General features: G+C 39.3%; 1 protein-coding gene across 12 annotated transcripts in view; it reads left to right on the forward strand.

Moving 5' to 3' along the window:
- Positions 1–18,463, forward strand: part of slc25a28 (solute carrier family 25 member 28) — a 40,237-nt gene extending 21,774 nt beyond the window's left edge. For all 12 annotated transcript variants that reach the window (XM_048608696.1, XM_048608707.1, XM_048608702.1 and 9 more), the window contains 3 exons: positions 4,948–5,176; positions 8,610–8,666; positions 17,213–18,463. In XM_048608696.1, coding sequence (XP_048464653.1) covers positions 4,948–5,176; positions 8,610–8,666; positions 17,213–17,733 — 807 coding nt within the window. In that variant the 3' untranslated portion in view covers positions 17,734–18,463. The remainder of the gene's footprint in view (positions 1–4,947; positions 5,177–8,609; positions 8,667–17,212) is intronic.
- The last annotated feature ends 2,799 nt before the right edge of the window (positions 18,464–21,262 follow it).

The following is a 21,262-nucleotide window of genomic DNA, read 5'->3' on the forward strand; positions in this document are numbered from 1 at the left end:
GCCTTGCCTCTTCTCAATCCCTCAGTTAGAAGAACCAACCACTTTATGCTGTCAAGCCTCTTCAAGATGTTGACTCCGGTTTAAGGAAGGAGTGAGGGTTGTCTTTGGGCTTTCGGGGGAAGTGGGCTTACGTAGCCATGGCACAAAAAAGTTACGCTTGTCGGCTGGTTAGAGGTATTATAAGTAACACAACAAACATAGGTAACACAACAAACAACACTATCAGAGATAGCAGGAACTGCAGATACTGGAGAATCTGAGATAACAAGGTGTAGAGCTGGATGAACACAGCAGGCCGAGCAGCATCAGAGGAGCAGGAAGGCTGATGTTTCAGGCCTAGACCCTCCTTCAGAAATGGGGGAGGGGAAGGGGGTTCTGAAATAAATAGGGAGAGAGGGGGGAGGCAGATAGAAGATGGATAGAGGAGAAGATAGGTGGAGAGGAGACAGACAGGTCAAAGAGGCAGGGATGGAGCCAGTAAAGGTGAGTGTAGGTGGGGAGTTAGGGAGGATGGACAGGTCAAGGGGGCGGGATGAGTTTAGTAGGTAGGAGATAGGGGTGGGGCTGGAGGTGTAACAACCAAAACAGAATCCCCCTCATCCTCACGTACCACCCCACCAACCTCCGGATCCAACGCATCATCCTCCGACACTTCCGCCATCTGCGATCTGATCCCACCACCAAAGACATTTTTCCCTCCCCACCCTTTATCTGCCTTCCGGAGGGACCACTATCTCTGTGACTCCCTTGTCCGCTCCACACTCCCTCCAGCCCCACCTCACCAGGCACTTTTCCCTGCAACCGCAGGATGTGCTACACCTCACCCCCATCGTTCACCTGCACATCTGCTAATGTGGTATACTGCATCCGCTGTTCCCGTTGTGGCCGCCTCTACATCAGGGAAACCAAGCGGAGGCTTGGGGACCGCTTTGCAGAACACTTACACTCGGTTCACACTAAACAACTGCACCTCCCAGTCGCGAACCATTTCAACTCCCCCTCCCATTCTGCAGACATGTCCATCCTGGGCCTCCTGCAGTGCCACAACGATGCTACCCGAAGGTTGCAGGAACAGCAACTCATATTCCGCTTGGGAACCCTGCAGCCCAATGGTATCAATGTGGACTTCACAAGCTTTAAAATCTCCCCTCCCCCTACCATATCCCAAAACCAGCCCAGCTCGTCCTCTCCTCCCTAACCTGTCCTTCCTCCCACCTCAAGCCCCACCCCCATCTCCTACCTACTAACCTCATCCCGTCCCCTTGACCTGTCCGTCCTCCCTGGACTGACCTATCTCCTTCCCTAACTCCCCACCTTCACTCACCATTACTGGCTCCATCCCCGCCACTTTGACCTGTCTGTCTCCTCTCCACCTATCTTCTCCTCTATCCATCTTCTATCCACCTCCCCCCTCCCCGCCCCCTATTTATTTCAGAACCTCCTTCCCCTCCCCTGTTTCTGAAGAAGGGTCTAGGCCTGAAACGTCAGCCTTCCTGCTCCTCTGATGCTGCTTGGCCTGCTGTGTTCATCCAGCTCTACACCTTGTTACCTCAAACAACAGTATCAAACCTTTCCTTAAACCGACTTCATTGATTTCTGACTACACTTCCTAAAAAAAAAAAACAGGACTTAAGGGGACATGGTCTACTCTTATTTCTTTGTGTAGTTCTGGGTTCTTAATAGATTGAATAATCAATCTATTACAACAGAATTAATTTTAAAATTGCTTAAGTAAAAGCGATCTTGTGAACTTGTAAAACGTATCCTCTGTTGTCGTTGTCCACCCCCATTTGATTCAGCAACTCGTCTTAAATTGATTGGAATTATCATTGTCTATATAGAATCAATTCTCCTAGATTTCTGTTCTGTTTTGAATATTTATATATTGTCATGTCAGTTACTTTTGTATTGCTAACCTCTTGACGTACCTGTGCAGAAAGTTAAATTACGAATCTACAGATATCAAAGTCACAGATGTGAAATCCTTTGTGAACAGAAAAATGGACAGTGATGTAGGAAGAAAGTATGATTTTGGCGCAGCTTTAAATTTAGGAACCAAGCCTTTAAGCCGTGGCTTATCTCCGCAAAATGAATTGTGTCAAGTTTATCTGTACTGTTGACTCTTTCTTTCTTTTTTTTTTTTTGTAAGTTGAATCTAATATCTGAAGTTATATTCAGGAAATTGGAAAATACTGTAGTACAGTTCAGTTGGGTAAAGGTTTGGATTTTTAATTGTTTTTATTTCCGCAGGTAGTCAGTCAACTTGCCAACCAGTCTGCGTGCTTTTCTCCTGTAGTATAAACTTTAAGATTATTTGTTTGAATTTTGGTATTTTTGTCTGTACTGATGTCAAAGTTTTTCATTTTGTACATGCCTCTTTTTCTGCAATATTCAAATTTAAATTGTATTGAAAACTTAAATATTTTGGCTGAATTAAAATACTGTCACTGACCTTACTAAAAGTTGTCAAGAAAGCAAATCCTGACTTCTTTGCGTTTCAATTCCACTATTAAGACTGAACAAAAAGTGAAAACTGAAGCCAGAAAACTGTCCATTACCCTCAGAAGGCTCCTGCTCTGATCTGTGGAAGATTGGATTCTGTTTTTGTTAAATGTATCCATGAGCTGCTTTTAAATGCAGTTTTAGTAATAGGGAGAAAGATTGAATGCACTTTGTCAAAATTGGTATTAGTTTATTGTTTCTGTTGTACATGTGGGTACTGCCTCGAACCACAAAAGAATAAAACTTAAGTTTAAACTGGTTATTAATTATAATGTATTATAAAGGGCATGTTTTTGGAATGTCAATGGTGTTCTGTTGTTTCTTTGGCGTGAATTCTTGTTGACTGACTCCTTGTGTTATCTACCTTTAACTCTGCTCTTATTTTGCTCCTCTTACTTTGCCCTATTCCTTCACCCAGTAAGCACACTTCTGTAATTTTTTTTTGCTTTTGCAGACGACACAATGTAGAAACAATGATCTTGTGAATTTACTCAAAGCATAATTGAAATGGAGACTCTTTGGAAACCCTATGTACTTTTGACAATGACATAACCTATATCATCATTTTTAAAAACCTGCATGATTGTCAGAAGAAGCTGCTCCTATTGTATTAATAAATGCTGTGGAAATATGGAATAGCATGGTTGTTTTGTGAAATGAGAATATTACTTTCATATTTAGTGCAGAAGATGAATATGGATTAATATTGGATGAAGCCAAGCTTGTGCAAATGGCTTTTACTGCCACTTGATTACTTGTCTCCGATGCACTTCTTAGGTTTGATTCGGGGCAGCCAAGTAGGGGAATGCATTGTATAGATTGGTGGAAAAGATGGTGACGTGAAAGACTGCTACACTAATACTGTTCTTGAGTCACCGTTTCACAGATGAGCTGGAACTGTATTTATAGCCTAATGTGTAGTTTTCTGATAAGGGTAGGTGACGGATATTCTACGAAAAATTTAACAATTTTTCATTTGTAAGTATAACTTGTGCAAATTAGTGTTGCACTTGGTGTTTCAATTGAAATAGGCTGAGGCACTCAGGTACTGTGCAGTCGCTAGAGATCTAGGCTTTAACTAATCTCCAAAGCCAAAAATCATCTGCGCAGTAGTCGGGGAGCTCGATTTCATACTTATAATTCAGAGTGAGGATGAAATGACCTTGGCTGTCACTTCTGTTTCTTCTTTCTTCTGCTTGAAAGGTCATAGCTGGAACATTATCTGGTCAATGGATTTTTTTTACACCCTTCTGGTTTGCATCATTTCGTGCTCTTTCTTGTATAACGTTCCAACATTTGTCTGTTATTTTTACATGAAAAGTGACTTGGTTCAGGTAGGAGAACTCCCATGGAGGGTAAACGTGGCAGATCAATCTCTGTGTAGTCAAGATTAACCAAGTGTCTACAGATCTAGTGTAGAAAACTGTGTTGATTGTCTTGTACGTGACTGTTTAAAGCGCCAGTAATTATCACTTGGCAGACTGCAAACATTTTTCACTTGGATCCAATATCTTTACTTTTTCCTGTGGCAAATACTGCATTTCCAATTTGAGTACTCGTGTAGGGAAAGATTCTAACGTTTTTATAAGCTCCTTCCGTGGCTGTTGGAATTGCTTACAGCGAATGAAGTACCTTTTTTTTGAAGTATATTACAAATGAATACAGGATTCACCTAAAAAACTTTCCAGTCTGGTTAACCAAATGCGCACATACCAGTAGAATATTCCTCTATCCACTTGGCAGTTTGCATAGATTTAATGACAGCTGGATTTTTAGATATGCTGGGCAAGATACTTTAACATCTTTGAATTGAGTTTCTTTATTTTCAAGTGAGCAGGAAACTAAGAAATTGCTTTCAAAACTTCACTTTGGGGAAATGAAATAAAAAGCTAGACTAAATTACTCTAAGTAGAAACAGTGAATACTGAAAATAATCAGCTCAAGCAGCTTCTATGAACTGTGTGTGTGTTTCAGGTCTCATCTTTAACCAGTTCTAATGCTCTTTGTATCCATTTCTGTGGATACAGTTTGTCCTGAGTATTTTGTTTTTCCCTTTTTTTCCAGCATCTGAAGTATTTCACTTTCGCTTTAAACTAAATTGATTCTAAAGCATGCAGTTTGTCTCTTTACTGCTAATGCAGAACATGGGAAAGTTTGCAAAGCTTAATGAAAAATTATGCAAATGAGTAGGTTCCAAGTAATGGCTCCACTGAACTCTCTTGATCGGTGAATCCCTAAGAATTTATTTTGCTGAAAAGTTAATGTATTTTTTCCAAGTCTGAATAGTTAAAACTATTATTCATTCACATTTTATATACTTAGTCTATCAGATCAGGTACCTAATGCTCAGTTATGATTCTGCTGTATTTTAAGACAACTCTGTAGTTCAGGCACTTGTTTTGGTTTTCCAGTTGCTTTAAACATTGCTTATTCTTTTGATTTCAGACACGAATGCAGAGCCTACAGCCAGACCCTGCTGCCCGGTACAGGAATGTAATGGATGCCTTGAAGAGGATTGTCCGCACCGAAGGGTTTTGGAGGCCAATGAGAGGATTAAATGTGACTGCCACTGGTGCAGGGCCAGCGCATGCCCTCTACTTTGCGTGCTATGAAAAAATTAAAAAGACACTGAGTGATACCATCCATCCAGGTGGCAATAGTCACATAGCTAATGGTATTAATTACTACTTAAGTGATTCTTCTACAGTTAAGCACCCTTGTGCCCCTTCTTCCCATTTGTTTCTTTCATGTAATCTCTTAATGCTCTGTGCAGGTGCCTTGACCAGAATGTTCACCTAATGCTGAAAACTACTTGTGCTGTCCTGGTTTTAAATCTACTAATCTGCCTTCCTGTAAGCATGTTAGTCTTTTTCTAGCCTTGCTTTTTTTTTTTAAGTTTGTTGCTGTGATGTAACGTAGTTTTACACATTGTGATTCTGACTAGAGAATACATGTTGGGACCCAATTGGATTGGGTGAATTCAGCCAAACATAATGCACTACTTGATGTTGTGCTATTTAGGAATCTAGCTTAGCTCTACAGTATTTTTTTTTTTGTTGTTGTTCATAATGCTGCACAACAGGACAACTTGTGGCCCTGACATGTTTCCTGCCAGCAGCCCAGATAATTTCTTTCGATGTTTTCATGTGATGAGTAATGGCCCAAAATGTAAATGTCTTTTTCAAAAGCAAAATGTGACAATGTATGATGTGAAATATGTTTCTACCTGGCAGTGAGACAGATGCATTTAGGGATCTGCGTAGGTCCGTGAGGGCGTACATGAGTATGTGTTGGGGTGAGATTATTTAGGGCGTGTGGAGGCTCACGTGGAACATAAGCTAAGTGGTCTCTTTTGGTTTGGCAAATCAAGGTGGTTTCAGCAAAACTTAATTGTAGTTTAAAAAAGATCTTTCACCTTGGTTCACGTTCACGGAAGTGACTCAATTCATAATATGCTTTTGACACTTGGCAATATCACTATCTTTTTGGTAAAATCAAATGTTCATAGCACTCACTGAATTTATGAATAAACTTTGTATTACAGGTTTTTAAGCTTATTACTAACTTGTGACTTTAAGTATACACTGAAGGAAAGTTGAGGTTGCACAGATTCTATTATTGGAGTAGAAACTTTGAATGGTCGTTCCACTTACTAATAGAGCAGATTTGACCTGCCATGAGAGTTTAGTCTGAGGATCAGATCACTTCTGCGATTATTCTGTACTTCTCTGACCCACCTGTGTCTTAACTACATAACTCTTAAGTCACTAAACTCTGATTTAACTATGATTTGGCTTTACTGTTTACTTACACTAACTTATTTAAATTCTACCTTTTATTATTTTGTTTACTTTTTAGAACCTTTTTTAATAGAGACAATGTGTCTCATGTGTTAATCTTTTTTGAATTCTGATCTACAGATAGGTGATCTCTCAACTTCTCCCTCACCCCCTTTCCCTTTATTTCGCCCCCGCCCCTTCCTTTCCTTGCTATCCAAGCATGCTTTCTTTGGAGCAATACCAATTCTACAAGTCTTACTTCACCAATAAGCTATCCTCCCATCTAATGTTGCATTTTTCCTTTTCAAAAGTCCTTTCTTTTTGGAAGATGTCTTGAGGAATGAAATTAGAATGGTGTTGGCATGCTGTCTTGTTGAGCTTCTGTTTCTGTATTGCTCAGTTAGCCGGTTGTATTCCCTGAAGTTCAGTACCCCATGAATCGTGTGATATTGCCCTGTGTAACTTGTATTCTCGTATGTAGTTCTTCAGTCCACTCCCCACCCACTCTCATCATCCAAAAATAAGATTTTTTGTTTTGGTTTTACTCATTGCTTCCCTTGACACTTTGGCTGATTTTTAATTTTCTAAATTTTCAACCTAAAATGCCATAATTCTCTGCACCCAGCACTGTTACCTTGTCTTTGTCTTTGCTTGCTAACATAATCTGCAATAACTAGCAAATTTCAAAATGGGAAGAGCAAATAAACCTTGCATTGATTAATGTTTCACAATTTTGTTTGGCCCCTTTTGCATAAGTTTATAGCTAGTGTTCTGCTTTAACTATCATTCCAGCATTTCATTGAACTGCTCTTACTCCTCCATCCCTCCTTGTTCCTATTTAATTTTTCAGGTTATAATGTTTGGTAAGTAAAGCACTGACATGTCTTGTGATTGAGTTGTTGACCAGTAGATTGAACTGCAAAGTCTCCCTCCAAGCCCTAACTTGGAAGGGCTGCTTTGTATATTTAAACATTAGCTCAAATGACATGTAATCAGTCTTAGTGTAATTTTTTAGACACTTATTTTCACGCTGGTCTATTAGAAAGCTAATCTAATGCATTGACATCTTTAAGCCCATCATATCAGATGCTTTGCTGACTCCTGAAGTTCTGGCATTTGGAGTTTTTTTGCAACCCACTAGTTAACGGAGAGCTGTTAACTGCCAGAACACGTTTGCACTTGTGAACCCAAACAACTGTTGGAGAATGAATCATCTTGGTCACTTTCAGCTTTGGACAAAGATTCTGAAGTTGAGCATGATGCACAACGTTGAATAGTCGTCATGCTTTTCTCATTGCAATAACACAATGTAAATTTTGAATAATGTGTAGCAAATTTCTAGTCACAAGATTGCTAAAGTATGCATAGGTGAGTGTTTTGCTCTCCTCAGTTCCTAACTCAGCCCAGATGCCAAGTGGGTTCTGACTGTCATCAGGCAAATTCATCCATGGCTGTTACTTATTTGACACCTGTGCTGTCCTCATTCTCTCAAACATCCAGCAGGATGCTGGTTAATAATGAAGGCCTAGAGAGCGCCTCTTTCCCTCCCCTCCACACCATTTCCATCTGCATGTACATGCCTACTGTCATGCCTCAGATATGCTAACTCACCTACCTGGTAGTGTTCTGTCTTTTAGAGCACTTGCTATCCCTTGTTTGGAAATTGCCAGCTAGTCTGATGGAACTGATGCCCTACAAGCTCATTGTCTCATGAGTTGAGGCTGCCCAATCCTTGTATTTAGAATCCAACTAGTGCAGTGAGATCTACAGTTCATGTTCCTCTGCTTGTCAGGATGGATGTCCCTTCGCACAGGATACTTGATAGAAATTAGATGCATGGTCTTAGAAATTGGTATCTTTGAATTACTGTTCCAGTGACATTGACAACTTGTGGAAGTTCACTCAACAAAGTGTTGAAGGTGAAGAGAAGGGGCTAAATGTGAGTTGAATACAGGTTAATTTTTATGGGGAATTTTGTAGATGTAGTTACTAAAATAAAACTTAATCAAATATTTCTCTCCCACTCTCTTCCTGTTCTTTATTAGGATGGATCTATGGGTGAGGTTACTGCTCATGTTTGTACAATTTTCTAATGGGTGGACATCAGAAAAGAAATGCTTGGATTTAATGCACCCACCTGTGATCAAAATTGAATAATTTCTGGTCTTCTCTGAAGTCTGGTGTGCACTTTAAGGTGCTTGCACTTGATGGCTGAAGTTGCTCAAATGTTGATTTGCAGCCTTGACTTTGAGGGTACTATTTTCCCCACTAGTCTCGTTAACTCTGGGTGACCTTCATCCATACTCACGTGTGGAGTTTCTTTTGCAGGTGCAGCAGGATGTGTGGCGACTTTGTTTCATGATGCGGCCATGAACCCTGCTGAAGGTAATGTTAACAAGGTTAAAAAAATCTAATTGTAAGATTTTCTGCTATTGCTTTTGACTTAAGTATGGTGCAGATACATTGTAAAAACAATTTGTACTTCTGCATATTTCAGAATTTACCAATACAGCTAGCAATTGGCTGGTATTGCATTGTGTCCCTGGCCAGTCCCCTTTTGGGGAAGGAAGTGTGGGTGGTGGTTGTCCAGTAGCATTGCATAGGTACAATTCTTGATCAGAAAAGTGTATTGAGGAGGCTGTTTTGTCATTTTGGTTTTTTTTTTTTAAAAATGCTGGAGCTATTTTCATGCCCTGTATTCTTGCTCCTCAGCCATTGTCAACCATGGCTCATTTTGGTAGTATTTTCGCTTTTGAGTTGGGTTGTAGTTTCCAGCAGAACTTGAGATTTGAGTGCAAAAGAAATCAAGGCTGATGCTGCAGTACAGTACAGAGGGGATGCTGCAGTGTCGGAGGTCCATCTTTTCGATGAAGTGATAAATTGAACTGTCTGGCCCTTCTGGCGGGCATATGATCTCGTGACACTCAAAAGAATAGGAGTATCCTCTTTGGTATTCTGACCAAGTTGTTAGAATATAACTTGAGCTTCATAGTCTGTGTGGGCTTGTATGCACAAATTGAGTTGAAGCTCGTTAGTTGTCTATACTTCAGCGATTGCATCTCATGTATTGGATTGGCTGTAAAATGCTTTTGGGATGTTGTGGATGAATAAGATTCTATCACTTAACAAATTGCTTCCTAAAGTTTGAATATTCGTTTCATGGGATGTAGGTATCACTGGCACGATCAGGTTAGTAGTTTGTGGATGACACCAAAATTGGTGATATTGTTGATGGTGAAGGTGGTTATCTAAGATTCCAAAGAAATTTTGATCAATTGAGTCAATGCGCTGAGGAGTGGCAGTTGGATTTTAACTTGGATAAATGTGAGGTATTGTATTTTGGTAAAACAGACAAGGGCAGAACTTGCACAATTACAGTTGAGGCCCTGGGTAACGTTGTAGAACAGAGACTTAGGGAGTTCACGTACATAACACTGAAATTTCTGTTACAGCATTTAGCATGGTTGCCTTTATTACTCGGACATTTTGAGTACAGAAATTGAGATGTCATGTTGAAATTATACAGGACATTGGTGAGGCCATTTCCGCAAGACTGCGTGCAGTTCTGGTTGCCCTGTTGTAAGAAGGCTATTATTAAATTGGAACGGCTTCAGAAAAGATTTACCATGAAGTTGCCAGGAATGGAGGGTTTGGGTTATAGAGAGGCTGGATAAGCTAGGACGACTTGCACTGGAGTCTAGGATGTTGAGGGGTGACCTTACTGAGATTTATAAAATCATGAGCGTAGAATGAATAGTAAAGGTCTTTCCCCTCACCTGGGGGTGTTGAAAACTAGAGGGCATACTTTTAAGGCAAGAGGAGAAAAATTTTAAAAAGGATGTGAGGGGCAATGTTTTTTATATACAGTGGTTTGCGTGTGGATTGAACTGCCAGAGGAAGTGGTGGATGCAGGTACAGTTACAATGTTTTAAAAGACATTTAAATAAGTGCACCAGTAGGAAAGGTTTAAGAGGGTTGGCCAAATGCATGCAGGTGTAACTAGTTTGTGAACATGGTCGGCTTGGACAAGTTGGACCGAGTGTCTGTTTCCACGCTGTATGACTCTTTCAGAGGGCAGTTTTGGGTCAGCCACAATGCTGTTGGTCTGGAGTCTCATGTAGGCTAGACTATAAAGATTTCATTTTCTAAAGGATTTCAGTGAACAAGATGCATTTTGATGGCACTTATTTTCAGTCTTAACTGCTAAGACCAACTTTCAGTTGCAGAATTAATTGAACTTAAATGCCATGAGTTGCTGTGCTGAGATTTCAACACTTGTCCTACAAGCATTACCACGGGCCTCCAGATTACTTGTCTCTAGTCTAATGACATGACTGCTACACTGTTGTCCCTCAGATTCATTTACTGATAAACAAATGGGCTGCTTCAAATTTTCACATGAAATGTGAGATATCCTCAATTGAATCCATTTTGTGCAATACTATGACTCAAAGAGACATTACTAATCAGCAGTAATCATCTAAATTAAGATATTTTGGTCTGTAGAACCAATTCAAATCTGTAACCTCAGTGAGCACAATGACAGTTTAAGGCAGACGTTTCAGAAGAGGAAATTACCGTGTCCTTTCCAGGATTTGTAATTTCTTATAACAACAAGTTCTAGATTGAGGTCCCCCTTTTCTTCTAAGAGTTTTCAAAATTGTTCAAGGGATACCTGGAGCAATGGGCTTCTTTTGGGTCTTGGAAGCAATAAAGTAAATTGTATTTTTCTGACATGCCACCTAAGCTAAAAATGCACTTTCTTTCTGCGTTCTGCTGTCTTCCACTTTTAAATTTTGCTCAAAGGTTGGTTTTAGGGGATCAGATTATTAGATGAGGCTCTGTTTAATCTGTGCTCTGCCTGCTATCCCTTTTTCATCAGAGCATTTAAAGAGTGTAGTTAGCTTGTCCCTATGGCTTCCTCCAGTCCTGTTCAGATGTGGCTTATGTGTAATGTATATCCTTCAGTCCTATCCTAGGAGTGACTTTTTTTCTTTCAGTTTTGATCAGGTTTAACACGCAGTTCTACTTTTGCGTTTCAGGTCATTTAAGCATATTTGTCAATGAAAATAAAACCACTTTTAAAAATTGGACTTGGACGTGGGGTTTTGAATTTGCACGTGATTGTTGGGATAGCATCGTTGAATTATTTATGCCCTCTAGTTTTCTGCAGGCAATTTTAAAAATTGCAAGAGCATGTCTGTGTAACTAATGTTTTTTCTTTGCAGGATTCTTATTTGTATTTTAGTTTTTTGTATCTAAGTGTGACAATACAATTGTGGAATTATTTGACTATGGTACTTCTGTGATCTTTAAACTTCAGGCTTCCTCAGCTTGCACTATGCAGGTTTGTTGCCATAAAGCTGTTGCATTTGTGGTAAAGTGATTTTCCTTCCAGCTGTCATGGGTTAACAGATCAAGTCAAATTACAACTTGCAGCCTAGTCGATATTCATAGGAGGAAAGGGTTTGAATTTTTTTGGTTCTGTATTTACTTTGCCACATAATGTATTTTGAAACTCTTGTTTGGCATTTCTATTTCTGCCAAGGAGTTATCCTAATGGATAGCTTTTTTTGTTTGGACATTCTGCATTTATGAAGTGTAAACACGCTTTGTGCAACACGGCACAACCATAAACATGTTCATTCGGGAATGGAATTAACATAGTTATCTCTGCCGATATAAGGAGTATATTGCAAAGGCTTAAGAACCAGTTAGCTCAGACAGTAAGACCTGCCGATGCTGGAGTCAGAGGGGCACAGTGTGGAAATGGAGTAACGCAGCAGGCTAGGCAGCATCAGAAGAGCAGGAAAGTTGACGTTTCGGTTCTGAAGAAGGGTCCCGACCGGAAAGAATAAGTTAACTGTTGGTCCCTGAACTGAGTGGGAATGATATTGCAACTTTTTTTTGTGTGGGTGAGGCAGATGCAACAAATGAATAGTTGCAGTCTGCCTGCCAAGTTGTTTCCTTTGTAATTTTAAGTGTTAAGCTGACTCAACTAAAATTGACAAATGGTTCACACCAGGTCAGTAGATGTAATGGATTTTTGACTGCAGCTTGTGTGGCTGGCTGCTGTTTAGCTCTGTCTCTAAATCAGTGCTCCATCTAGAGGCCAAACATACGCTGACACTGTCCAGTGTTGGCAGATACATTCCACCGATCAGCACTTTTTTCAGCTTGATTTACCAAGAATTCTGCACCAGTAGCTTGCTGGATTGCAGTCTTGAGTTTGTGTTCCCTGGTATATTTGCCTGGAATGAGAATGTTAAAGTAAAAGTTCAAGGTAATGGCCAGGTGCTCAAATGATGGTGGAAATTGGTGTTGAATGACAAGTTACAGATGGTTGCAGAAAGCTAGCTTTTTTGAAAGAAAAATTTAAGTTTTTAAATAGCTTAATTAGTGTCACCTTGTGACGGGAATGTGCAGCTGGTGAAGGCAAGGTCATTTGTGTGAAGGCACTTAAAGCTCGGTGCAGTTTTGGGGAAAGACAGGTCTTTGGGATTTTGCAGGTGCATTGGGTATTAGATCAGGGTGACCTAGATCAGGGTGACCTATATTTTGTAGATAACATTCACTACTAATTTCCTGAAAGTAACACTTCTCCAAAGATTTACCAACAGTATTCTGCTTAATATGTAAACAGCACATTGCAGCTGCTGTTTCAAATGACTTGGCTGCTTTTGGCATGCTTTTTGATGTATCTGCTGTTTTTATCCCTTTTTTTTTTTTTCTCACTATATAGCTTACCTCTCTACACCTGACCCTCCTCAACCATCAATTCTCTACTTTCCTGAAGGTGTTGACTACATGTAGGGGAATTGTTGCTATCAAGTATCATGTCCGAGTGGCCATTCTTTATGAAGGTGCCTAAATATTCATGCTAATGGGCTGCTCAGCTGTGAAGAGCAAAACAGTTGCTCTACCCCAGTATCCATCCAAGTCTTTGCCAGCAGAGGTAAATAAGCTATGATTTAGAATGGGAACTTCCTTACTCATTTTTCCTCTCTCTTCCTTCCGAAATTTCAGTTGTGAAAATGTTCCTTCAGTAAATATGAAGATTTTATTATACTGGATGGGATCATATTTCCTTAGAGTATAGGTATAAATTCCATTAGTGTCTGCACTTCTAATTCTGGCCACTTTTTTGTGATTCCCTCACCTACTATGTACTGGAATAAATTGTCTTTGTTTCTCAATGTCAATTGCATGACTACCTCTGTTATAACTGACATGCTTCACTGGGCTTTGCTTGCTATCCTAATATTTGAATCTTGTCACCTTAAGTTCTTTCTCGATATGTTTCACAAACACTTGCTTGTGGAAATTGCTATGCATGCCCAAACAGTGAATATGGCCATGGTATTATTGTCTGATACAACAGACACGTGTATAAGGATTTTCAGCAGTCTTCTATAGAGAACAATTTGGAGTGGGAATTTTGCTTTAAAATCCTTTGATCCCTAACCAGTTGTGTCAGCCATTTCAATACTTTAAACAAAGTGCATAAGGTGAAGCAGAATACCGAATCTTGGTATTGAATAGCATTCCTATTATCAGGGACTGAGTAATAGCTTTGGATCTTATAGCTTGAGATTTGCTTTTGTAAGAGGCAGGTGTTGTCTGTGTCCAGCTTGTCAGCAAATTAAAGAATCTCAAACTTGTGCAATACACTTGAAACAATATTTTTAAGTTGACAAGCCTAAAGTGACTTCTCACGTTGTTTTGGCATGCCAAAACAGAATCACATGTATGTTGATAATTCAGACCTATTTGGGAATCAAGTGTTGGGTTTACTTTAGATTGCTTTCAAACTCTAGGGGATAAATTTTTTTTAACGTCAATTTGAAATTGCATGTTTTGAAATATCATGTGAAATGTTTGGGCCCAAAACATCAGGCCTCAGAAAAACGGTAGTGGTTACTGCATTTATCATGCTAACCATGAAGAGCTTATGTACATCAAGATGAATAAAGATTTGTGGTTTACTCTGAAGGATTTGAGGTAAATCATTTAAAGCCTCAATGTCACATGGAGAGTTTAGTTTGAAGATTTAAGGGAAACTTGGCTCTAATTTGACTGTCTTTACAGCCCAAGTCCCTCATTGTTATATATTCTCAATATAACAATGTTTTAAGCATTTATTGAATGTGTTTCTGCAAACAACTTCTTTATCATTCAGAAGTTTGCTCCAAAAGAGCATGAAAATTATTGCAGTTGACTTAATGTGCTTAATGTTTTATAGACACAAGTGTTAGTTGACTGCCTGTCAGCAATTCATTGTGACATAGCCCTGAGGGTCATGGCCGGCATATTCCTATCTGCAGATTGCAGGAGTCATTCAAACACTACCCAAGTTGTTTAACAGGGAAGTGAATCTACCATGAGCAACCATACTTGCAGCTGCTAAGATACCAGTCATACTCGTTCCCTTGACTTTAACCCTCTCAATCTTGCTCCCATTGTGTGAAAGAATTCTTAAAAAGTGATCTCATTTACCAGAAATATGTCTTGATATCTCCATTGGTGTCCAATTTAGTTCCATAATGATTCTGTCTAGTGTTTTGGGATTTTTATTACACGAAAGCAAAGCTGTCACAAATTATTTTGAAAGGTGGTATAACTTGACAGCTTTGTAAGTGCTGCAGCTTTTAAAATACTGCAAGCTAGAATGAGTATTTTAAAACAAATCCCCTTATGGCTCAGTGGGGAAATGTGTTGGTTTGGTAGTATGGATTTGCTGTCAATCAGGAAACTTTCCAGCTTTGATATCAGTCTGAGTTATTATACCTTTTTATGTAAAGTCAATACAAATGACAATGCTGGATCAGTTCATTGGAACAAGATAGCAAAAAGAACACAATCTGCTTTGTGCTAGAAGAGGTCTGTCAACCAATGCTGGGCAATTCCAACAATTAAGGCTGCTTTGCCTGGAATCTCAAATTGATAAGTTGCTATTTGGAAGAAGTACCTTTTTAAAGCTACTGATAACTGGGGAACTATACAGCAAAGTCCATTCCCAATTGTGACATGTAGCAGAATCATTACCTAGCTACACATTCTTAAATTCCTAATTGCCATATTGTCCATGCACTGTATATTTTTAAAAATCCATCAGTCAGTGAATAATTGACTTCTGCACTGGCCGTTGACTAGACTGGGCGAACTTAAAGCAGTTTAACTGCAGATGAATAAGTACCTTTTCTGTAACGTCCAGAATCAGTTGAGTTAGAGCCCTCTGCAGACCAAGTTTGTCTTTTATAAAGATTTTAGGTTAAGATTTCTGCAGGCCTTTGAATGCTGCAGTGAGCATTGCTGTCTTACTCTAGTAAATCTTGCGCCCACCCTTTGGATGCAGATAGTTGCTGAACCCTATTGTTGTTGTCTCCTCCTGTACAGGTTATTGTGTCTGAGTTCAGCTGCTAAGTGCATAAAGAACCGGGCTGGGTTTGAAATGTTACCTGCAGCTGTAGTTTTTTGCCAGTTGCTTGTATGTTTGTATATGTATCATTCTGCTATTTTGATGGGTTAATTACAAATACTTGAGCGTATTTCTTCCACTTTGATTTGTTTTAAAATTTCATTGCTTTGTATTTGGTCTTTTCTCCAAAAGGGGCCTGTGTTTGACATTATTCCAATAGTATGTCATTAACAGCACATTTTTATTGGCTTTTTAAAATTGGCCTAAAAATTGACACCACCTATAGTCAAGTTAAATGATCACTTTTAAACTTTACTTGATTTAAGTTTGACCTCCTTCATTATTTTACCTGTAGACTAGCAGATGACTTGAACAGTTTTTTTCCCTTTTTGGTATTGTAGTATTTCTGTTGAAATAGGAACTCCTATTGGAAGTTTTAACTGTTAGCATTTTGTGAATTGAAGATGCTTGCATTAGAAGTTTTACCTGACATCTCGGTGAAAATTCGAAGTGTAGTATATTGGGTATGACCATACCAAAATTAGGTGGCATATTGGGCAGATAATGGCTTTTAATATGTCAAAACCTGTTAATGTGCAGCACATTAGGGCAGTTGAGATGGATAGGGTTCTTGATTGGGTTTATATGTGGAGAAGAGGCAAAGCGTACAACGTAGAGTATTTGCAGCTTGGGAGGGAAATGAACACATCTGTCATGGTACCAAACAGGTGAAGCCAATTTCAGGGTAGTGCATGTATTAACTCCCTTAGGGGATCGTGTGGCATGGTGGTAGTATCCCTACCGCTGGGCCAGGAGGCCCAGGTTCAAGTCCCACCTGTTTCACAGGTATGTATCTCTGAACTGGTTGTTTCTAAAATATCTTATTAACTCCTTAAACTTTTTTTTGTTTAATCAACTTCTCTCCTCCTACCCAGCGAATGGGATATTCAGCACAAGGCTGAGGACTGTCAAGTATGGCTTGTTCATTTACCTTCAGAATTCAAATTGATTTGTGCTAGAGCAGTATAGCTTTTTTTCGTTGGTTAGCTAAGGTATTGAAGGATGTTAGACAAAGGTATGAATTTGGTCATAGGCTAGACATGATTTCATTAAAAAACACAATAGGCTGAAGGAACTGAATTACTTATGCTCCTGCATTCCTAACTTATATTTTTATTTTTGTACATTGAATTGCTTTTGCACATTAACAGTTTTGGCTAAAAGTAGTAAACTACATTTTTATCAGGAAAAAGATGAGAGCCTTTGCATTTGGAAACCAAAGAAATTAATCAGTTTTTGAGTTGGCTGGTGGGTAGGGGAAAAAGTTGCTGAATGTGTTTCACTAACTTGTTTTCCATTTTCTCCCTTTGTTTTAATGTTTTGCTTTTGTTGCTCTAACCCATCTCTCTTTGACATGGCCTGCACGTGACCTGGGATGCCATGGAAACCCTGTCTCCACTCCCATTTTCTTCGAACTGGAACCTCTTTTTTAACCTGTTGTTGAACTGCATAGTGGTGAAGCAAAGGATGCAGATGTACAACTCCCCCTACAAACGAGTCTTAGACTGCATGAGGACAGTGTGGAAAACTGAAGGGGCTGGAGCATTCTATCGGAGCTACACCACCCAACTGACTATGAACATCCCCTTCCAAGCTGTTCATTTCATGACTTATGAGTTCCTGCAGGAGAAATTGAATCCGCACAGACAATACAACCCCTCCTCACATGTGCTCTCTGGGGCAATGGCGGGGGCTGTCTCAGCAGCGGTAACAACACCACTGGATGTTTGCAAAACACTACTAAACACGCAGGAATCCTTGGCTCTTAACTCCCTCAACATCAGTGGACATCTTTCTGGCATGGCAAATGCCTTCAGGACGGTTTACCGGCTGGGTGGTATCCCAGCATATTTTAAGGGAGTACAGGCCAGAGTTATCTATCAGATGCCATCCACAGCTATTGCCTGGTCTGTGTATGAGTTCTTCAAGTACTTCATTAGCAAACACCACCGTGAAAGAAGGTCAACTTACTGAAATTCAAAAAGCCAGCACTGATGCCATAGAAACTTACTTGGACTGCAATACTCATATTTCCATTGTTGCATCCTTTTTAATAAAAGAATCTGGTAGTAGGTCTGATCCAAGCTGCACTCTTCAGTTGAGTAAAATATCACCATGTCTCCTGACTACATTAGGTCAAACCAAAGTTTGTGTATTTACTGTAACATCTAAAATGACAGGTAGACTTGGCCGTTGTCGACAAGGAAAACGCACAGGTATTTGCTGCTGGCACAACATAGATGTGTTGGGCACTTTTGAAAGCCTAACCTTTGTTTTAAGATTTTTCCTTTTGGATACTTTTTTTCCTCCCCATTCTCTGCAGTTTGCTGGGCTGGTTTAAATGTTTTTAAAAAGCACATACAAGTTTACATGTTTAGCAAAAGTGTCAGCTGTTGCTCCAATGTATGTATGTGTAACGTATCATCAGTAGTTGAGAATACTTAAACCACTGCCAAGGTAGGCATCAAATTGCTTCGCACAGAAGACAAATACTGTTTGTTTTTAAAACTGTATTTCACTGCACTCTTTGTACTGCATCAAGCTTTTTCATGCCTACATTTGCATCAGCAATGTACTTAAGAACTGAAATGTAGCCCTTTATATTCACTGGAATATTATTCTGGAATTATTTTATCCAGCTAAATTCTTTGATGTAGAAAAAAGGGTTTTCACAAGGAAGATGATTAAACAAAAAGACAAGAAATGTTGTGTTGTCATTTCTCAATCAGTTTTGAAATGTTTTTCTCTTTAGTTACGACACAGATTTGTGGAGCTACCACTTGGATTTTTGAATGCTCAGCTATCGAATACAGTGAAGATTTGAATGCTTTGCTGATTGACAGCAGTGAGACACAGCTTTAATATGAGAGTTTCTTGCAATAAGCCTGCAGAACAGATTGAAATGCTCACCTGTACTCTAATTTAGTAATGTGTAGAGTGATTTAACCATACGAGACCAGGTGCTGAGATTGAAAATTTTGAACTCTACACCATAAATCCTGAAAATAACCACACTGTAGGTTTAATTTGTTTCAACAAATGCTGTGAAAGAATCTTAATTTTTTTATTTAGAAATGAAGCACAGGAGAAGAACCAGAGTGATTCTACTTCTAAGCATCATTTAGAAAAATCTCTGAGATGAGTTCATTGAATTGGATTCATGTAGAGTTTTCAAAACCCACGTTGTTGAATTAATTCAAATGAGTTGATACAGCATTGAATTCCAATTGGAACCATTTTGTTTAGAAGTTTCAATCGTATTTGGTCTTTGAGCAGTTTTAAGATCGATTTGGAGCTAGAGTTTAAATGTGACATGGTGAAAGTGCTAAACCTGGGGCATTAGAAAGCTACTGCCAAACTTTTTTATTCCAGTCGTCATATCTGCTCTATTGATTTTGATTATTGGGTGACTGAAATCTGTTCTAAAATTCTAAATTCTAAATTCTGAATTCTGAAGCTTTGTCAATTGTCAGGCCTCCCTCAATTAGCATGCTGGAAATTAAGCCTGGTATTGCTGGAGTGACGACTTATTTCTTTAGAAAAAGCACACTTTCCCTATTTACCAATTGTTTGGATCCAAATTGACAGCATGAACCAGGTTTCTGTACTTCACAAAAATGACTTTATTACAAGTAAATGATGCTACCTACAAGTAAACAACCAAGAACCATTAGTATATAATGCTACCAGTTAAAACTCCCACTTAGGTATAGGTGATACAAACACTGAAGTTAAAGAAAAACATATGGATGGAGGGAAAGGCTGGGAAGTCAGATTTAGTGGTTCCTGATCATTCATTCTTTTGCTGGTCAGAACACTGCTCTGTTGTCCTTCTGTGGAGGCTATGAGTCACTGCTTACAGTGACCTTTGGGGGTTAAAATGTGGTTTTCTTCTGCTTTGAAATGGTTTTATTTGCAAAGAACTGACTGCTCCTCTGCTGGTGGAGATCTGATAACTTTGGAGCTTAGGACAACTTGGGGCTGTGAATATCTGTTAACCAATATCACAGTTGGCAGATAGAAGGCCCTTTATCATTGATAACTGGTCACAAGTTCCCAGGCCAGTCAGTGAATTGTACCAACCAAAGCTCCATCTATACACAACCCTTCGGCTCTGGATCGGCTGTAACAAAGCTTTAACCGTTACTTGAAGAAGCAACCGTGTAAGCAGTGCTTAGAATGTGTCTGATTACTTGTAAAAGCTGCAGTAATCTTTTGTTTTCTAAAAAGCTATTTTCCCATTTCAGTCCACAATTTAAAAGTACAAACGAAAAAGAACCGTCTTTACTACTGTATACAGGGAAACCTATCCCATCAGGTTTTTACTGCCATGGAACTCTAGCTTCCAATCACTCTAGTTGACTTCATGTCAGTGAAGTGCTCTAATGGGATGTACGGGTGTTCGTAACTCGTGAAGGCCACCATTGCTTTGAGGACAACTGTGAACAACGCATCTTGCCTAATCAACATCTCGCTTTAAAAAATTTAAAGATCAATTTCACTGTACCCATGGATCCAGTTTTTGATTGCTTCACTTTTTTTAACCTAGTTTGGTAGTGATGAGCCAATTACGTGTAGAAATTATTTTAACATTACACCTTGAACATTGCAAATCCTTAAATTCTGTGCAAGGGCTTGACTTGATATTTTGAGTTTTAGCAAGGGCCTTGAAGCCTCAAGCTGACTCATATCTGAATGCTGTCCCAATTATGGTGACATTAATACTTACAAGCTTTTGGAGACAGTTTGAAAAATTTATTTTTCAAGCCTTGGAGAAATGTAATAAAAGAGCAAAATTCTTTTTCAATGAAAGGCCGGCACCCAGGGAAGACTAAACTGCCTGATACTTGGACTTCATGTTACTTTTTTTTAAGCCTTGTAAGACTTAATGGAACATTGAAACCACAACTCAGCATGGATAATACAAGCAGAGAGATGCGGGTAGATCATTTGGCCCCTCGAGACTGCTGGTAAATACATTAATGACTGATGCCTTCTACTGCCCTCTTCATAATGCTTGATAGTCCTACAGAGTTCAATACTTAAAGCAAAGAACCTTGTTAAAAACGTTTTGAAAATCAATTTATTTGTCAGTTAGGTTACCAACATCTCCCGGTTGTGCCTTCCTTGAACATAACCAGTTTTTCTGCAAGCTGTTTTGTCATTCTTGGCCCCTTTTGTGTTGAGTTGATCACAAGATGTCATGGTGATCCTTTCCAGTAACTTCTCTAACAAGAATTTCTAGATTTGGATTAAATTGCCCTTTTATGGCAAATGCTGTTTCAGGCCATGGGAACAGTACTGGACCTCTGAACTCCAGTCAGAGCCACAGCTCGCTCTCCTATTGGGATAGGAATCCAGAGGTATCAACCATTAATTGAGCAAAATGAGTTTAGATTCCACTGAGGTAGCTTAAGAATTTGAATGGTTTTCCCCTAGCCAAAAAAAAAAATAAAATCTCTAGATGGTTTGCCAACACCTTTTAAGGAAACTGAGATAACAA

This window comes from Rhincodon typus, chromosome 20 (genome assembly GCF_021869965.1).
Source record: "Rhincodon typus isolate 14 chromosome 20, sRhiTyp1.1, whole genome shotgun sequence".
Taxonomy (NCBI): domain Eukaryota; kingdom Metazoa; phylum Chordata; class Chondrichthyes; order Orectolobiformes; family Rhincodontidae; genus Rhincodon; species Rhincodon typus.